This window comes from Xenopus tropicalis, chromosome 9 (assembly GCF_000004195.4).
Source record: "Xenopus tropicalis strain Nigerian chromosome 9, UCB_Xtro_10.0, whole genome shotgun sequence".
NCBI lineage: Eukaryota > Metazoa > Chordata > Amphibia > Anura > Pipidae > Xenopus > Xenopus tropicalis.
The window spans coordinates 20,568,312-20,589,294 of NC_030685.2; the positions used below are offsets into that span (position 1 = coordinate 20,568,312).

Below are 20,983 nucleotides of genomic sequence, written 5' to 3' on the forward strand. Positions count from 1 at the left end.
TATTTTGTTTTTTTTTGCAGCCTCCTTCCATTGCCCATCACTTAAAGACCCAGAACGGTCTCCTGAGCCCTCCTCCAGAGGACACTCTTACCAACAGTCAGGCTTCACTCTATGACATGCTACAAGAGAAGGGCCGCTGGTGTGGGGTCAGTATGGACCAGTCGGCGCTGCTTCCTCTCCGCTTTAAGAACATCCGAGAGAAGACTGACGCGCACTTTGTGGAGGTTATCAAGGAAGACAGGTGAATGGGGAATTGATGCAGAGGCAAGGGGGGAATTTGGTTGTATAATCATTGCGGGACGACATAAATGGTATAGGGTCGAAATCAATAGGCTAGGGATGTGCGGGTCGACATAAATGGTATAGGGTCGAAATCAATAGGCTAGGGATGTGTGGGTCGACATAAATGGTATAGGGTCGAAATCAATAGGCTAGTGATGTGCGGGTCGACATAAATGGTATAGGGTCGAAATCAATAGGTTAGTGATGTGCGGGTCGACATAAATGGTATAGGGTCGAAATCAATAGGCTAGTGATGTGCGGGTCGACATAAATGGTATAGGGTCGAAATCAATAGGCTAGTGATGTGCGGGTCGACATAAATGGTATAGGGTCGAAATCAATAGGCTAGGGATGTGCGGGTCGACATAAATGGTATAGGGTCGAAATCAATAGGCTAGGGATGTGCGGGTCGACATAAAGTCAGTAAAGGGGTATTAATTTAGTATTAATTTAAGCCAAAGTGAAACCAGCGCTATATTTTATTTATTATTGCCTACAAGATGTTTTTTTTTGTTTATCTTATATGTCTCCTTTAACATAGTGCTTTATAATGGTAAAAATAGTATGGAGGTAATGGGTAATAGGCAGGGAATATGTGAGATCTCAGTGGGCAATGTGGGGGGAAGAGAGAGTAAGAGAACGCACCAGGGAAGAGGCCCATGTAGAAGGCATATAGAGAACATGCAGAGCGCATATTTATAAACAAATGACGAGTGAGGATACAAGAGGATTACATCTCCCCCTGCTGGGGTTTCTCTCTTATCGCAGCCTGATGAAAGATTACTTCTTCAAGCCACCTATCAATCCACTCAGCCTGAATTTTCTGGACAAGGAGCTGGAGACCTCATACCGAGGCAGCTATCAGGAGGAGGTACTGTATGGCTATTTAGATGTAGGGAATAGCCCCAAGCCAGGGAAGAAGGCACATTGTATGCCCTGTGGCTGCTACAAGCCCAAGACAGAGCAGGCTGACAATGTTTAGTGAGAGGAGGCTGACCATGTTCAGTGAGAGCAGATAGCTCTTGGTTCCCACTTTATTGATGGGTCTTCTCCATGTGTGGATCTTCATGGCTAGGTCATACTTGGCATGCTCTATCTTGCGTGATTGCTTATATCGTTATACTTCTTGACTTTTCCCTCTGTATGACGCGGGGGTGCCAATGATTACCAATTTCCTCCATGCCTATTTAGGTTTTGCGGATGGCTCCAGTGAAGACCTTTGCCAGCGCTAAATTCAGCTCCTTGCTGGACGTCCTCCTTTGCTTCTTCATCTTTATACTCCTCTCTGTGGCCTGTTTCCTGAAACCAGGCACAGACCCTGTGTCTCCTCCGACTCTGGCACTGGTTCTGCTGTCTGTCTGTGGCCTCCTGGGCTTCCTCTCACTGCTGGTCTCTGTCAGGTGAGCAGACAAAGAATGACACTGGACTACCTGTAACAATGTTATGAACTAAGAGGAGGTGGACTGAATAATGTTCATCCAAAAGTGAGGCTTTAACCAGGCCTGGACTGGGATTCAAAATAGGCCCTTGCATTCCAAGCATTCCACAGAGGCCCAAACAGCCCCCACCAGCCCAATAAATAGTGACTATGGCATCTTACAGCAGCCCCTCTGGTATTTGCCAGAACCCACAGATTGCCAGTCTGGGTCTGGCTCCAACCAAATAAAATCCAGAGCCCAATAACATACAAACAAGGGTCCAGCAAGAGCAGTAAAGGCTTCCTTATCTGCTGTGGAGGCTGCGTATCAGTTATAATATAACTTTCAAATCTTCCATCTAATCACAAACCACTCCCCCTGTGTTAATCCAGTAGCGTTTGATAAAGTGGCCTCCGCAGGACACATTTTAGCAAGTCATTCAAACAGTAAAAAAGATGTTGATTTAAACCCAGAAACAATATTGCATTGTTGCTTTTTATCCGCAGGATGACATTTTACCTGGAAGACATGCTGCTGTGTACCAGGCGTCTCCTGGAGATCATCTCCGGATGGCTCCCTCGCCATTTCATCGGCACTGTCCTCGTGTGTCTCCCAGCAGCTGTCGTCTTCTCGTACCTCTCTTCTGACTTTTACACCAACATACACGTAAGTCTGTGACTTCCCAGGCGCAGTAGCGTGTGCTATGTGCGCTGCGTGTTCGGCCAAGCAATAGTATTCATGGTTCCTGGCTGAGTATCTATAATATAATCTGGATTTTATAATATTTATTGGGATTACATATTTATTGTGTCATAATTAATAGGCAGAGACAACGGTTGGTTAGGTTGGACTGTCCAATATCTTGTGGCTCTGTCTAATAATACTAGGGCTCATATACGTGCACAAGCGCATGGGGGAAATGTGTGCTTTTCTCTGCTGTGAGTTGCACCTAGAACCATTCAAGTTATTTGCATCAAAATGTGCTCTTCACGCTTCCCTATAGTTGCGCTTAGTCCTGCTTAGTCCTTCCTGCCTTCCATTCAGAATCTGAAATGGGACCAGGGAGACAGGAAGAACCATGGAGACAGGTTCACATCTATCTATCATCAATATCTAATACCTGATTGGTATCAGTACTGGTCTAGTGCACAATGTATAATGCGAATTAATACCAACACTGTGACTAACGCAATAAGTTGGCTCAGCCTAATTACTCTTCTTCTTTTTCCCCAGTACACTATGTTCCTGTGTTCAGCCCTCCTCATCCCAATGGTTCAGTACTGTAACTTCTGCCAACTGAGCTCCTGGCTGCGCTCCTCCCTTGCCACCATAGCAGGCGCCACAATGCTCACCCTGCTCTACCTGCCCTTGTGCCCAGAAAAGTGAGTAAGAGAATGAGAAGGGTTTTGATGTGTTAGGTATTAAACCATAGTGACGTCTTGTGTGAGTCAAATTGTGTCAGGGCCCCCGTCCTACTTACCCCTGTGGGTGTTGGGCACAGTGCAAGAGCAATGCATCAGTAGCCTTAATTACAAATGTAAAGGTAGGTCCAGCCTATAGATACATTGCTTTGCCCTGGGGGGTCCATGGAACTTGGGCAAAAGGACATTTAAGTGCTCTGGAACCCAACACCCAGTCATATATTTGGAATGGGACACGGGTAAGTGATTGATTATCAGTATAAAAATCACTGCTTAGGATTGTTTTAAAGGATAACCTATGCCTTTGTTCAATAGGAGCTGTGTTGAGATTGTATTCTGACAAATTTTTAATTAAGCAAAAGTAGCTGCTTCCTATATATCAGGTTTACAGATAAGGAGGGGGTTTAACTGAGAAGGGTAAATTAGTTAATCTGATGGAAGTACTTTCCACTTCCTCCCAGGAAGCTACAAAATCAGAGTGTATTCAGTGTACTTTTTAGAAGAAACAATTATAAATATAGATATTAAAGGGCATGTCAACCCCAAAAATAATTTATAATTAATAATTCCAAGCAACTTTCCAAAGTGAATTTATTGAAACTTTTTATTGCTTTAAAAGTTATTTGTAAATGTAATTGCTATTGAAAGAAGAAGCATTTGCTGAACTCCTGGTTGTTACTTTTTAAACAATGTTGCAAAGGTCAGTCTCCTCCAGCAAGTCAGGTCTGTCAGTCGGCTGCCTTGTGTTACATTGTTTCATATGCCAGAGCCACCAGGGCAGGGAATAGAAAGGACAGCCAAACACTACTTCTAATAGCAATTATACATACAAATGAATGTATATTGCAAAGTTGCTTAGAATTATGTTTTCTTTTATTAGGCAAAAACTTATTTGTGATGACTTGTCCTTTAATTATAACAATAGGCAAAAAGTTGGTTCAGCACAAGGACTATTTACTTAACTCATGTAGAAGGAGGCATATTTCCCCTTTATGTTATATTAACATACTATTCGGGTATTCTATAAGAACATATTGTTATTATTATTTCTATGTTACAGGCTTCGGCTGGCCCCCGAGACAGACATTGAAGGAAATATGAGGTAAGTGGAAAGGGTCCATGGGAAATGCTGGGTAAGACTTGGTAACATGGAGGCCAGGTCTTACAGTTACAGCTTTATAGTTTCAGAAAATGCATATATACCTATATATTGGCCTGCAGTGTATATCATTCATAATACCAGCTGGCATGCAAGGCAGTGATGCCCATGTACTTGAAGGGGAAGAATAACTGGTGGTGAAAAGTTGGTAGGCACCCTCCAGTGACTGCGGCTTCTTACCTGCCCTTAAAGGGACAGTAAAGGTGCCCATACATGGGCCGATTGCAGCTGCTGATATTGGTCCCTTGGACCGATTCGGCAGCTTATCAGGCCGTGTAGGGGCAGAAATGATGGCCATACTGGACTGATATCTGGCCTGAAATTTGGCAGGTTAAAAGATTTAGTTGCATCGGAGACCACATCGGCTTGCTGATGTGGTCCCTGAACCGACTGTGCCTTTGGCGCCATTAGAATTCGATCGTTTTAGCCTACATGTTCCCGATATCGCCCACCCATAGGTGTGGATATCGGGAGAAGATCTTAACGTGTGTGGGCACCTTAACACTTAAAAATTAAAGTGTTTTCAAGTTATTAAAATATAATGTACTGTTTTCCTGCACTGGTACTATATAACTATAATTTATATACATAAGCTGCTGTGTAGCCACAGGGGCAGCCATTCAAAGCTGAAAAAGTAGAAAAGGCACAGGTTACACAGCAGATAGCAGATAAACTCTGTAGTATACAATGGAATTCTACACAGCTTATATGTTATCTACTGTGTATCCTGTGCTTGAATGGCTGTCCCCATGGCTACAGAGCAGCTTGTTTATATAAACTATTGTAAAGTTTCTGAAGCAAACACGGCTTTTACCAGTGCAGGGAAACAGGAAATTATATTGCCATTCTTTTTTAGATGTTACTGTTCCTTTAAACAAATGCACTGACCCAGGGTTTACTTAGAAAAGGTAAGCAACTAGGATCACTTGGGGTGGTGTGCCTAACAAGTAGCCATTCTCTAGTATTTCTACCTTTCCTTTCTTTAAACTGGGGAAATTTGCCTGTAAATGTGCAAGGAATAGGAAATCTGTGCCTTTGCTGATGTCCTTGAACTACAACTCCCAACATTCCAAAAAGCATCCAAGGCTGTTGGAGGGGTCTGGGAAGTGTATTCCAGATGACCAGCAAATGCTTCCTGCTGATTGGTCACTATAGGTGATTGGGTCAGTAGCAAACTTTGCATCTTATATTACATTTCCCCTTTAGTTACATTTGTTACAGGTCTGGTTTTCGCAAATGTCTTAGAACAGTAAATCATTTGGGGCTATTACCCCCCACCCTCTATAACCCCCCCCCCCCTGCCTCTTGTCTCTATTGTTGTACCTCCCTTTCATTCTAACACGTGTACGTGAGTGATGGTACAAACTGTAGGATCCCTCCTCAGACAGAGGATTATTGATCTGGACACGACTGTTGTGCTGATTTATAGTTATTTACTGCTGACTCCCTTCTGTTCACTTCCAGTGGTCCCTTGAGCACACAGAGACTGACATTAAAGGCTTAAGGCTAATGTCAGAGCAGCTTCCCATGGAGAGGACAGGAAACTACCTGTTACCATTGGAACAAGAGGTTTTTAGCCCTCAAATGCTCATATTCAGGATTAACACCACCTGGTCTGGCATTAGCCTAAGGCAGTGCCCCGTTTGAGGTGAATCATTCGGCCACGTTTACCCTATGGCTCATAACCCTAAAGGTCCCCATACACCTCCAGATCATCGCCAAGTGAGCAGATCTTCTCCCGATATCCCCCACCTACAGGTGGGCAATATCGGGAGAATCCAGGTGGGTATAGGCAAAGTCGGTCAATCCAACTAGATTTTTTAACCTGCCCGATTTCTGGCCAGTCGGTAGTGCCCATACACGGGCCAATTAGCTGGCAAAACGATCTAAGGGACCGATATCGGCAGCTAGAAACGTCCCGTGTATAGGGACCATAAGGCTAATGTCCCACGGAGAGATTACCGGCAACAAAGGGAATTGCATAGGTGTTTCCACCGGCACCGCTTCGGTTTTGCAAAGTGGCATGACATTGCCTGCAGGAGGAAGCTTTGCGGTACCAGAGGTCTGTTGCTGGTGACTAATGTCTCCCTTACACAGGCGTAGGAAAACATTGCTGTGCTAGCTACTCAAACCAAGTTCCATGAATATCTAGGGCAGAAAATACATGCAAACCCTAATTAATTTTAATAATATAGTGATAGTATCCCATTAATGTTTGGATCAGAACTGCCATGAAACGAGACAGTGGGTTGCACTGTACCATATGGGGGCACTAGTTACTACTGATAAATGACATTTAGATTTTGGTTGCAAGTCATTCCCTTACATGTATAAAGGCGTTTGTAACTCTAGATTTCTTCTTACTCTATATAACAGTGGCTTGTGAGCAGCATGTTGCTCACCAACCACTTGGATGTTGCTCCCAATGGTCTCAAAACAGGTGATTATTTTTGAATTCCTGATTTCAAGGAAAGTTTTGGCTGCATAAAAACCAGGTGTACTGCCAACCAGGGCCTCCTTTAGGCTGCCAGATCACATAGGGGCTACTAAATTGCTACAAACAGCCCTTATTTGGCACCCCCAGGAACTTTTTTCATGCTTGTGTTGCTCCCCAATTCTTTTTACATTTGAATGTGGCTCACAGGTAAAAAAGGTTGGGGATCCCTGCTATATAACATGCTGGATTACCATAAGATATGTCCTTACTGTATAACATACTGAATTATTATTACATATATCTCTAGTCTATCATATAGTGACTTTAGCTATATATAGTGACTTTAGCTATATATATTCTTTTTCAGCACATCCAATTCATCCTTTGAGGCTGAGGATAACGCCAGAACTGAGTTCCCATTCACTCTCCTTGGACAAGAAATAGCTGTGGCCTACTTTCTCCTCCTTCTCCTGGTCTGGTTCCTGAACCGTGAGTTTGAGGTCAGCTATCGGCTGCATTATCATGGAGATGTTGAGGCCGATCTCCACCGCACCAAAATCCAGAGCATGAGAGACCAAGCGGACTGGCTACTGCGGAACATAATCCCTTACCATGTGGCCGAGCAACTGAAGGTCTCACAGAGCTACTCTAAGAACCATGATGATGCGGGGGTCATCTTCGCCAGCATAGTCAACTTCAGCGAGTTCTATGAGGAAAACTACGAGGGAGGAAAGGAGTGCTACCGTGTCCTTAATGAACTCATTGGGGACTTTGATGAGCTCCTTAGCAAACCCCATTACTCCTGTATTGAGAAAATAAAAACCATTGGAGCTACATACATGGCTGCTTCGGGACTCAACCCATCCCAATGTCAAGACAGCAGCCAACCGCACCGCCACCTTCAGACCCTCTTTGAGTTTGCCAAGGAAATGATGAGCGTGGTGGATGACTTTAACAACAACATGCTATGGTTTAACTTCAAGTTACGCATTGGCTTTAACCACGGGCCTCTGACAGCTGGTGTGATAGGGACCACCAAGTTGCTCTATGATATCTGGGGGGACACAGTGAACATTGCCAGCAGAATGGACACGACGGGTGTGGAGTGCCGCATCCAGGCTAGCGAGGAAAGCTACAGAGTGCTGGTCAAAATGGGTTACGATTTTGATTATAGGGGGACGGTCAATGTCAAGGGAAAAGGACAGATGAAAACCTACCTTTTTCCCAAGTGTACAGACAATGGTGGCCTGGTCCCGCATCACCAGCTGTCCATATCTCCTGACATCCGTGTTCAGGTCGATGGAAGCATCGGCCGCTCTCCTACTGACGAAATAAGTAGCTTGGTGACAGCAGGAAAAGGGGCAGTAGACTCGGGAAGCGGGGAAGCAGGACGCAAAAGAGAGAAGGCAGAGGAGAGGGGCCGCGATGGCGGAGCACGGTGAGGCAGGCACGGTGTACATGGACCATGGATAGTGTGAGTCCACCTACTCTCATGCTAGAGACTCGCAGTCCAGGGAGGGGAAATGCCATTTACCGAGACAGCTTGCAGACCTCCTACCTCTCTTTAGAGTTTCATAACCCACAAAATACAGTTGACCCATGATTGTCACCTACATCAATGGCTTCCTTCATCCTTCCCGGCTGTATTCTGGCGGGTCTCCAGCCTTTCTATGTTCTTGGTGGATTTGACATCTCTTGTCTTAAGTGGATTTTACGTCTCCGTTGTTGGGCAAGGGTCATGTTTTCGGTTAGACCCACTTGGGCTGAGGCTTTCTATACTGCAGAAGTGGCTCATTCTGTAGGTTAGCGCTTCAGCTGCCTTACTTCAATGGTAGGGGCTTAACCGGTGGAGGCCTACAACTAGGGTCCTGCTACTACTGCTTTTACGTGCATCAAGGGAGAGGCATGATGTGCCCAGCTTCTCTGTAATGTTCACACCCGAGAGGGATGTACCACCATGGCTAATTTCATATATATATATATATATATAGGCTGAAAGCTTCCTCCACCATTCCCCGTCCACCATACTGAGGATTGAACCAAGTGCCTTCTGCTCTCTACAGTTTCTCCTCCCAGAAGAGAGATCAGTGACACCTTGCCACAATTCTCACTACCACTTGCCAAAAGCATGAGGCTCTCTAGGCTGCTCCCCCTCCCCCCACCACAGAGGAACATGTAGGGGGTTATTATTTTGTTTGGGGGTGGGGTTTGTATTAAAAGGGGGCAGGGTACGGAGGTCCTTTTCATTATTACAGTAAGACAAAGCGATTGTAACGTGTTTTCATTAACACTTTAGCCGTCGACTCGGTATCGTTAGATGTGTCGCCTCCTGCAGGGACGTTAGAGCAACACGCAGAGAGTCAAGTGATTGCCAGTTCATCTTTTGTTTGTCCAAATATTACCATTAAAAAAAAAAAAAAAAATTGTATTTAATATTATGTTTTGTTGTTGCCATAGCAGAACAATGTATTACTGTATCTCTGGCTGAAAAGGTTCTTTAATCATGCAAAATCACCTGTAATTGGTGGCGTTGGTGGGGGGAGGAGGGGCGGGACCTGGAATTTTTCTTTTTCTTTTTTTTTAAAGGTATAAAGAATTCTAAAATAAAATGGGAATAAGAAAAGTGTATTATTTGAGCCTGCATGTATACATGCATATGTGTGTGAGCCTGGGGCGTGCCATGGCATCCCACAACTGCAATAAAACACATTTCTTCTACACGCACACACACATATACATATAGACATGTGTGTGCACCTCCCCCCGGTGCAGCTATTCATTCTCCTACAAGCCTGTTACCCCATTGGACATAGCCAGGCATTGGTCATGTAGGGTCTATGGGCTGAGAATGCTACTGGTCCACATTGGCCAAAGGCTCATTGTTTGGAAGGATTCCCCCTGACCAACCCACTGACTCCTCCCACTGCGCGATATATTCTGTTCAGCAGAGAAAATTGCAATGCCAAAATAAACACATTGAGTACTCGGATGTTGGGGTGTCTCGTTGTCTTTGTTAACAAAAGCAGGCGGCAGTGTCAGGTAAGTCTCTCGTTCCCACCTCTCCCTTAACGCTTACATTTCTTCCTAATACACCAGTATCTGGGAGCTACATATTCCCTTTTCTATAGAGACAGACATCAGGACATTTCCCTCTACTCTCCTCTATTATATAAATGTCAGGACACATATTGTTCCCCATCTAATACATAGACATCACAGCCTCTACCTCTCCCTTCCTTCTAATGCACCAACATCAGGGCCCCTACCTCTCCCCTGCTCCTAATACAGACATTCTGGGCCCCTACCTCTCCCCTCCTCCTAATACAGACATTCTGGGCCCCTACCTCTCCCCTCCTCCTAATACAGACATTCTGTGCCCCTACCTCTCCCTCCTAATACAGACATTCTGTGCCCCTACCTCTCCCTCCTAATACAGACATTCTGGGCCCCTACCTCTCCCCTCCTCCTAATACAGAGACATTCTGGGCCACTACCTCTCCCCTCCTCCTAATACAGACATTCTGGGCCCCTACCTCTCCCTCCTAATACACAGACATTCTGGGCCACTACCTCTCCCTCCTAATACAGACATTCTGGGCCACTACCTCTCCCCTCCTCCTAATACACAGACACCAGGGCACCTACCTCTCCCCTCCTCCTAATGCACAGACACCAGGGCACCTACCTCTCCCCTCCTACTAATACACAGACACCAGGGCCCCTACAGATATATGAAATGATCGATAGAGTGAAAATTATCCACTCTGGACACTTTGATGACCAATGTTCCCATTTAAGGTGGCCAAACACTGCTAGATTTGGGCCAAATGGGGCTACTCCCATGCACTGGGGCTTGGGGAGGTATGTTGGATGAGGGCTGTTGATATGCTCTTCTGAATCTTCAAACCTGTCCAACTGATATATGAATGATTTTTTTTTTGTTTGCCAGTTTATGTTAAGCAAGCCAGTTGGAGGCCCCATACATGGGCTAATAAGCTGCCAACTTGATCTAGAGAGACCAGAATGAAGAAAAATCAGGTTGAATTTGATCATCACCACTCTATTAACATGGGGTCAGTTGACATCTCTGCACTTACCTTTCTCCTTATACTTTTGTGCAGACACTAGGACACTTACCTCAACTCCCTCACCCATATACACAAAGTAACCTACTTCCTCTCCTTAGAGATAGTTTTAAACACAAGTGTTAAAGGGGAACTAAACGCCTATAGGAATAAAATAGATATACAAAAATAACTTTGTTCCTGACTAGATCAGGGCTGTCCATCTGGAGGCCCTTGGGCCGAATTTAGAGGTTTTTTTTTATTACAAACTAAGAGATAGTTGTCATGGGAAATCTTGGACAGCACTGGCCTAGATTAATGTCTTTCAGAAGAAAAAAATAAAGTGCAAGGTTGTCGATATTGGGCTGATGATTGTTTGCCCCTAGGACAGAGATACAGGCCATTGGGGGCAAGGACTGCATCAATGAGTCAATGCAGTTAGTGCCCCAGTGAGATTATTAATTACATATCCAATCGATATTTGGCCCATTGTCAGGTAGGTTTGGACTAAAGAAGTCAAAATGGTGGCTAAAATCTGCCCATGTATGGCCACTTTAACTTGATGTGCTGCCATTCACATACAGACCCACACTGACCTATCTATCCACTCACATACAGACCCACACTGACCCATCTATACACTCACATACAGACCCATACTGACCTATCCACTCACATACAGACCCATACTGACCTATCTATCAACTCACATACAGACCCATACTGACCTATCCACTCACATACAGACCCATACTGACCCATCTATACACTCACATACAGACCCACACTGACCTATCTATCCACTCACATACAGACCCACACTGACCCATCTATACACTCACATACAGACCCATACTGACCTATCCACTCACATACAGACCCATACTGACCTATCTATACACTCACATACAGACCCACACTGACCTATCTATACACTCACATACAGACCCATACTGACCTATCTATCCACTCACATACAGACCCACACTGACCTATCTATCCACTCACATACAGACCCACACTGACCCATCTATCCACTCACATACAGACCCATACTGACCTATCTATCCACTCACATACAGACCCATACTGACCCATCTATATACTCACATACAGACCCATACTGACCTATCTATCCACTCACATACAGACCCATACTGACCTATCTATCCACTCACATACAGACCCATACTGACCTATCTATCCACTCACATACAGACCCATACTGACCTATCCACTCACATACAGACCCATACTGACCTATCTATCCACTCACATACAGACCCATACTGACCTATCTATCTACTCACATACAGACCCATACTGACCCATCTATACACTCACATACAGACCCATACTGACCTATCTATCCACTCACATACAGACCCATACTGACCTATCTATCCCCTCACATACAGACCCATACTGACCTATCTATCCACTCACATACAGACCCATACTGACCCATCTATCCACTCACATACAGACCCATACTGACCTATCTATCCACTCATATACAGACCCACACTGACCTATCTATCCACTCACATACAGACCCACACTGACCCATCTATACACTCACATACAGACCCACACTGACCTATCTATCCACTCACATACAGACCCATACTGACCTATCTATACACTCACATACAGACCCATACTGACCTATCTATCCACTCACATACAGACCCATACTGACCTATCTATCCACTCACATACAGACCCATACTGACCTATCTATCCACTCACATACAGACCCATACTGACCTATCTATCCACTCACATACAGACCCATACTGACCCATCTATACACTCACATACAGACCCACACTGACCTATCTATCCACTCACATACAGACCCATACTGACCCATCTATCCACTCACATACAGACCCATACTGACCCATCTATCCACTCACATACAGACCCACACTGACCTATCTATCCACTCACATACAGACCCATACTGACCTATCTATCCACTCACATACAGACCCATACTGACCTATCTATACACTCACATACAGACCCATACTGACCCATCTATCCACTCACATACAGACCCATACTGACCCATCTATCCACTCACATACAGACCCATACTGACCCATCTATCCACTCACATACAGACCCACACTGACCTATCTATATACTCACATACAGTCCCATACTGACCTATCTATCCACTCACATACAGACCCATACTGACCTATCTATATACTCACATACAGACCCACACTGACCTATCTATCCACTCACATACAGACCCACACTGACCTATCTATCCACTCACATACAGACCCATACTGACCTATCTATCCACTCACATACAGACCCATACTGACCTATCCACTCACATACAGACCCATACTGACCTATCTATCCACTCACATACAGACCCATACTGACCTATCTATATACTCACATACAGACCCATACTGACCTATCTATCCACTCACATACAGACCCATACTGACCTATCTATCCACTCACATACAGACCCATACTGACCTATCCACTCACATACAGACCCATACTGACCTATCCACTCACATACAGACCCATACTGACCTATCCACTCACATACAGACCCATACTGACCTATCTATCCACTCACATACAGACCCATACTGACCTATCCACTCACATACAGACCCATACTGACCTATCTATATACTCACATACAGACTCATACTGACCTATCTATGCACTCACATACAGACCCACACTGACCTATCTATACACTCACATACAGACCCATACTGACCCATCTATACACTCACATACAGACCCATACTGACCTATCTATACACTCACATACAGACCCACACTGACCTATCTATGCACTCACATACAGACCCATACTGACCTATCTATACACTCACATACAGACCCATACTGACCTATCTATACACTCACATACAGACCCACACTGACCTATCTATGCACTCACATACAGACCCATACTGACCTATCTATCCACTCACATACAGACCCACACTGACCCATCTATACACTCACATACAGACCCATACTGACCCATCTATCCACTCACATACAGACCCACACTGACCCATCTATCCACTCACATACAGACCCATACTGACCTATCTATCCACTCACATACAGACCCATACTGACCTATCTATATACTCACATACAGACCCATACTGACCTATCTATACACTCACATACAGACCCATACTGACCTATCTATACACTCACATACAGACCCACACTGACCTATCTATGCACTCACATACAGACCCATACTGACCTATCTATCCACTCACATACAGACCCATACTGACCCATCTATACACTCACATACAGACCCATACTGACCCATCTATCCACTGACATACAGACCCATACTGACCCATCTATCCACTCACATACAGACCCATACTGACCTATCTATCCACTCACATACAGACCCATACTGACCTATCTATACACTCACATACAGACCCACACTGACCTATCTATACACTATACTAACTGTAGATATTAGTATCACAATAGCCTTGGATACTATGCTTGTTCAAGAACTCATCCAGGCCCCTCTTATAGGCATTAACAGAGTCTGCCATTACAGCATCACTAGGAAGGGCATTCCCCAACCTCACTGCCCTCACCGTGAGGAACCCCCTACGCTGCTTCAAATGGAAGCTCCGTTCCTCTAATCTAAAGGGGGGGGCCTCTGGTGCGCTGGTCCTTTTAATGGGAAAAGAGAACCCCCCCCATCTGCCTATAATCCCCTCTAATGTACTTGTACAGAGTAATCATGTCCCCTTTACCAGTTTAGTTGCAGTCTCTGCACTCTCTCCAGCTCATTAATATCCTTCTTAAGGACTGGAGCCCAAAACTGCACTGCATACTCAAGGTGAGGCCTTACCAGGGACCTATAAAGGGGCAAAATTATGTTTTCATCCCTTGAGTCAATGCCCTTTTTTATACAAGACAGCACTTTATTTGCTTTAGTAGCCACATAATGACACTTTTACAAATATAAATAAGTGCAATTCTCAGTGTATGCTCCTCACTTCAGATACCTCATGTCCCAGGTCAAATACAGTTCAATAAATTACTCCAAAGTGCCATTTTCTGCTTTAGACTTAGCGATGAGGTCTTATGAGGAAAAGAAGAAAAAAAGAAAGAAAAGAAAAAAAAAATATAGTGTAATACTGTTATTACTTCACAAGGTGCACTCTCATGTGCTTTTTAACACCAGTGATGACTTTTTCTTATATCACCCTTTTGTGCCCAGTTGTGATATCCCTTTCCGATTGCCAATCTACTTAATTTAATCAAATCGCTCTGCAAAGCGGCAGCATCCTGCATGGAACTTATAGTTTTGCACAATTTTGTGTCATCAGCAGAAACAGTACTGTCTATGCCCCCCTCCAGGTCATTAATAAACAAGTTAAAAAGCAAAGGACCAAGGACTGATCCCTGCGGTACTCTACTAACCACACTGGCCCAATTAGAAAATGTTCCATTTACCACCACTCTTTGTACTCTATCCTTCAGCCAGTTTTCTATCCAATTACAAATATTATGTTCTAGGCCAATATTCCTCAATTTTATCATTAACTTTCTGTGAGGTACTGTATCAATCGATTTAGCAAAATCTAAGTAGATGACATCAACTGCCATTCCAGCATCAAGGTTCCTGCTCACCTCCTATGTGACAGACACCTAACACGGGGCCAATTAAATTAAATGGTGGTAACATGAAGGTTCTATCTTATCAGTTTAATATAGTACACTCCTTAGATGCTTCCTAGTGCTTTGTTTGTGTCCATATAAATAAGCCCCTGTGTAAAATGTATAATGAAGCAGTAGAATTCCTAATGAATCAGATAAGTGAGTGTAGGACTGGCCAGATGTCCCACCAACAATGTCCCAACATCCAGTGGAACCTTCCCAGAAAATAGGGGCTGTTATAGTAACAAAGGGAAGAGCAACTTCCTTTTGGAGCAGTGACATTTATTGTACAGGATCTGATAGTCGGGGGAAGGGGTCGGGATTACAAGGCGGCTGGCCTTGGGGAATTTGGTATGTGGCAGTGACGAGGATCTTCCTCCCCTTATACATATATGTTTGACAGTGCTGTATTCATGGGGGGGGGCAGACTGGGGCAGGCACATAGGCATCCTCATCCCACCTCCTGCCAGCCCAATAACTTCAATATCATTCAGCTGTACAATTTACAGAGTGCTAGGGAGGCAGGGTGCTAAAGATCCCTATGGCAGTTGTTAGGAACAGGGTTGCTTTGCGCCAGTCGGTGCTACACCTAACATAAAGCAACAAAAACAACAATTTTGCTGTAACACTTTTTTTCAAGGGCCTTTGTACTAAATGACCCCTAAAAAATTCCCATGAACAATAGAATGCCAGCATGGGTGCTGTAGTGCCTCATTTTAACCACTAGGTGCCAGTGCTGCCCCATTAAAATGAAAGAAGCAACTGAGAAACACTATCAGCCCATTCCAGCAACTGCGTTTTTCTGCACTCGGGTCCCAGACCGCGCTCAAGCTGTTAGTTCATTGCTAATAATTGGGCCCATGAAACCACTTGCCAACAACAAACAAAATGAGATTTCAGTTTGTCTGGCAGAACAGGGCTAACTGTTATTTAGCCAAAGAATTTACCCTGCATAAGATATCCCAGATTTTCCAGGTCATTTTACCAGCCTGATATTTTTTCCTTAATTACAATGATATATATCATATACAAGGGCCCTGTATATCCTGTAAATGATAGCCTTATAAACAGCCTGCAGCCTCATCCTCCCTGCCAGCTAAATGATGACTTGTTGTTAAACAGATATTGAGATTTCCCCATTGGCCCCTTGGCAGCCTCAGGATCTGCAGTCGCCACTGTCACGGCCCTGTCCTGCGCCGCCCATACTCACATTATTGCAGATTATAAACATATACAGAACAATGGGAGAACAATACTAATTGGATGGTATTTATAAATAGTGTCTCCCCAGATGCATCGCACAAAGGTAATGGAGCAGACAGTAGGATGTATTGCGCTCACCCCCATGCCCCACACCTTGGGCAACATGAACAAACATATTGTGCCCCCAGCAGTCCCTCCTGCACCTCAGGGTTTCATCAAGATTATATTAAATTCCAAAATCCTACCAGCCACTGACGTATGTGGAGGCCACTGGCGAATACACAAGTTACAAACCCGAATACCTCACCCCCCAAATTTGTAACCAGTGCCCAGTCCCATCTGCCCCCTCCCCAAATGCATCTCTCTAGTCTCCCCCAAGTTTACTTTTGCTATGTAGCTGCTCCCAAACAATTAATGGGAAATGCAGATAGGGAGGGGCGACTGTATATCTAGATATTAGTGATAGTTTGGACTGTACCATCAGTGTTGGACTGGCCCACCAGGGTACCAGGAAAACTCCCGGTGGGCCCAGGTGTCAGTGGGCCCTCCTGCTCACCCATCCATTTGCCTTGTATGCCTATACCATAGTCATTACTCAATTTTATATGAGAATAAATGGAGAAATGGAGGAAAGGATAAATAATAGTATGTAAAAAGAATTAATTAAGAGATTAAAAAAAGTGATTGAACAGAGAAAGGGGGGTGGGGGTGGGCCTAAGGTCTAAAGGCCCCCATACACGGGCCGATAGAAGCTGCCGATATGGGTCCCTTGGATCGATTCAGCAGCTTATTGGCCCGTGTATGGGCAGAAACGAGCGGGCTGGCCGACTGATATCTGGCCTGAAATTGGCCAGATATCGATCGGCTAGGTTAAAAGATTCAGTCGGATCAGGGGCCGCATTGGCTCGTTGATGTGGTCCCCGAACCGACTGCCCCATTGCCGCCTACATAATCCGGTCGTTTGGCCCCAGGGCCAAACGATCGGATTATTTTTTTTTTAACTTCAAGCTCCCCGATATCGCCCACCCGTAGGTGGGGATATCGGGGGAAGATCCGCTCACTTGGCGATCTCGCCAAGCGAGTGGATCTTACCGTGTATGGAGACCTTAAGGTTTTCTGGTGGGCCCTTGGCACCCCAGTCCGACACTGTGTACCATGATTTGATTACTATTGTAACTCTCATATTTGATGAGGTAAATCACATTTAAATAAATAAGGCTTTAGGCTGATGCCACACGTGGTGTTTTTACGCTGCATATTTTCTCAGCCTAAAAACGCCGCACAAGCCACACAGCCCCTGACTATGGCGTTTTTCAGCCTAGAACTGGTGACGTAAGCAAATCCCGTTTCCATGGTGCTAATAGTGCAAAATAGTATTAAAAAATGCAACGTATTTCAGCTAGGTCTGGCAGCTGCCTTTGCGTATACATAGGAATAGGTTGCTGTGCAAATACTGGCGTATTTCAGCCAACGCTTGAAAAATCCGTGCTAAGGCGTTTTCTAGCGTATTTACGCTTTGTGTGGTTTGCTTCGAGTCTTTTCAAGTTATTTCTATGGATGATGATATCGGGCGTTTTTCAGCCACTGAGAGAATTAGAAAATACGCAGCGTAAAAACGCCACGTGTGGCATCAGCCTTAGATTGTAAGCTTCAGCGGCACTAACGTGACTGATAATTCCTGTAGTGCTGGGCGGCTCTGTATAAGCTATAATAGGCAATGATATGATGAACTCTCCCTGTTATCTAAACGAAGAAAAGCTGTAAATTCTGTTCCTCGATTGCCACAGAGTGTAGGATTAACCCTCATTAACAGACTGAGCCAAAGTCGCACCAATCGGGGGGGGGGCTCCTCTTTCCTCATCAGATGGCCATAAAGCCTTCCCCTTAGCATGGCTCAGAGCATGATCTTATTAACATTGGGAAAAGCTTCATGCACAGCTGCCTGGGAAACCACCGTGCCCCCTCTGTTCTGCATACTACTCATATTTACTAACTACATATTCTGTAAAAAGTGCATTACTATCTCATACCTCCCAACATTTGAAAAATGAAAAGAGGGACAAAAAGATTTGTTGTGCGCAGCGTGGCAAATTTTTTTTGACCACGCCCACTTTTGTGGCCACGCCCCAATTACCACACCCCATTAAAAAAAAATACTCCTTTTATATAGATGAAATGGCGGGATCAGACGCAAATGTGCTATACCCTCATACTGTACTACCTAAGGGAAACAATATAGCAACTCCTACATATAAAATACAAATATAGAGAGAAGGCAGTCAGTTATAAGTGAGTTATAACTATGTACCAGTTTTGCCCTCCCATACACAGTACCCCCATTCACAGTGCCCCCATACACAGTACCCCCCCATACACAGTAGCCCCCATACACAGTGCCCCCCATACACAGTAGCCCCCCATACACAGTAGCCCCCATACACAGTGGCCCCCATACACAGTAGCCCCCCATACACAGTAGCCCCCCAAAACACAGTGTCCCCATACACAGTAGCCCCCATACACAGTAGCCCCCCTATACACAGTAGCCCCCCCATACACAGTAGCCCCCATACACAGTGCCCCCCATACACAGTAGCCCCCCATACACAGTGCCCCCCATACACAGTAGCCCCCCCATACACAGTAGCCCCCCATACACAGTAGCCCCCCCATACACAGTGCCCCCCATCCATAGTAGCCCCCATACACAGTAGCCCCCCCCATACACAGTAGCCCCCCCATACACAGTAGCCCCCATACACAGTAGCCCCCCATACACAGCCCCATACACAGTAGCCCCCATACACAGTAGCCTGCATACACAGTGCCCCCCATACACAGTAGCCCCCCCCATACACAGTAGCCCCCCCATACACAGTAGCCCCCATACACAGTAGCCCCCCATACACAGCCCCATACACAGTAGCCCCCATACACAGTAGCCTCCATACACAGTGCCCCCCATACACAGTAGCGAAAAGTGGGACAGTTGGGGGGTATGGATACTATCTAGTGTTTCCAAGCAAGGGCATCTATGGTGTCTGAGATTCCTCCACAACTGCCAGTGCTTTCCGGACACATTTTTAAACAAACTCTCCATTTAGGACCAGACTGGGATTCAGAATAGGCCCTGGCATCAAGGGGTTCCTGTAGCATTTAGAAGTGGCACAGCAATTATTGTTCTACCAAAGGATAAGGAAAGGTTCATTCACTGGGGTCCGCTGTGGTCGTGAATCTTAAGCATAACTTTAAAGATTGTGTAGATTAAATTGTAGGCAACTTGCAATTGGTCTTCATTAAGGGTTGGTCTGGCTTGTCAGGATGCCAGGGGGCCAAGTAGGACAACTGCCTATAAACCTCTCCTTTAAAACATTTTAATATCTTATGGTTGTTGGAGTGGGCCCTGGATACCAGGGTGGGCCCTAGGAGACCCAGTTTTGTGCATAATTAAACTCTATAAGCAAAGTTACTTGTGCCTATACCTGCTCCTTATACCTTGCCAGAAGTTGCATATTTGTGCTGCACTGGTAAATTGTGTGCATGGCACAGTGTTCTTTATAATGCTGGAATTCTGGGGGAAAAAGTGGGGATCCCACTTTACTTGTTGGCAGGACTCACCACCCAGATCATCAGTAGGATAATAATTGGGCCTCACTGGATGGAATTCCTTGCTAACTTAATAGTATGATTACTGATGGAGGCCTTGATGGTACTTACTATAATTATTATTTTCTATAGTAGAAGGAAATTGGACTGCACTCAGGGCTATCATGGTAGCCATGGTCCTGAGATTAAAAATCTCTAGTATAAATGGCACAAGAGACCAGTGTGGGACTGGCCTACCAGGGTACCAGGGAAACTCCCGGTGGGCCCAGGTGTCAGTGGGCCCTTTTGCTTTTATCTATGTAGCCTATTTCATGGTCATTCCCTCTTTCTGTATGGGAACATGGAAGCTTGGTAGATGGAAGAGTAGAGTATAGTATGTAGAGAAAAGAGACTAGGATAATAAAGAGTTTGAGGGAGGAGAGGAGGAATTAAAGTTCTGAGAGTGGGCCCATTGCCCAGGGTTTTTCTGGTGGGCCCCTGTCATCTCAGTCCGACACTGCAAGAGACCCTCTTCCCAAAATGCAGAGGGTGAATAAACCCCCTTGGGGACATAATGATTTTGGAAGGGAACGTCTTTCCTTCCTAAAACAAACTTGAGACTTGATATGTGACTTTTCTCTCCGACCACAATATAACCTGAAATTCCTCCACCTTTTGTCAGGGGTTTATGTTAAAGCTAC

At 45.0% G+C, this 20,983-nt stretch overlaps 1 protein-coding gene across 1 annotated transcript in view; it reads left to right on the plus strand.

The window, feature by feature from the left end:
- adcy9 (adenylate cyclase 9) overlaps positions 1-9,706 on the plus strand; it is a 63,914-nt gene extending 54,208 nt beyond the window's left edge. The window contains 9 exon segments of the mRNA XM_031892851.1: positions 21-33; positions 36-76; positions 78-241; positions 1,051-1,153; positions 1,474-1,682; positions 2,207-2,366; positions 2,934-3,082; positions 4,182-4,223; positions 7,085-9,706. Of these exon segments, the coding sequence (XP_031748711.1) occupies positions 21-33; positions 36-76; positions 78-241; positions 1,051-1,153; positions 1,474-1,682; positions 2,207-2,366; positions 2,934-3,082; positions 4,182-4,223; positions 7,085-8,159 (1,956 nt within the window). The 3' untranslated portion in view covers positions 8,160-9,706.
- The last annotated feature ends 11,277 nt before the right edge of the window (positions 9,707-20,983 follow it).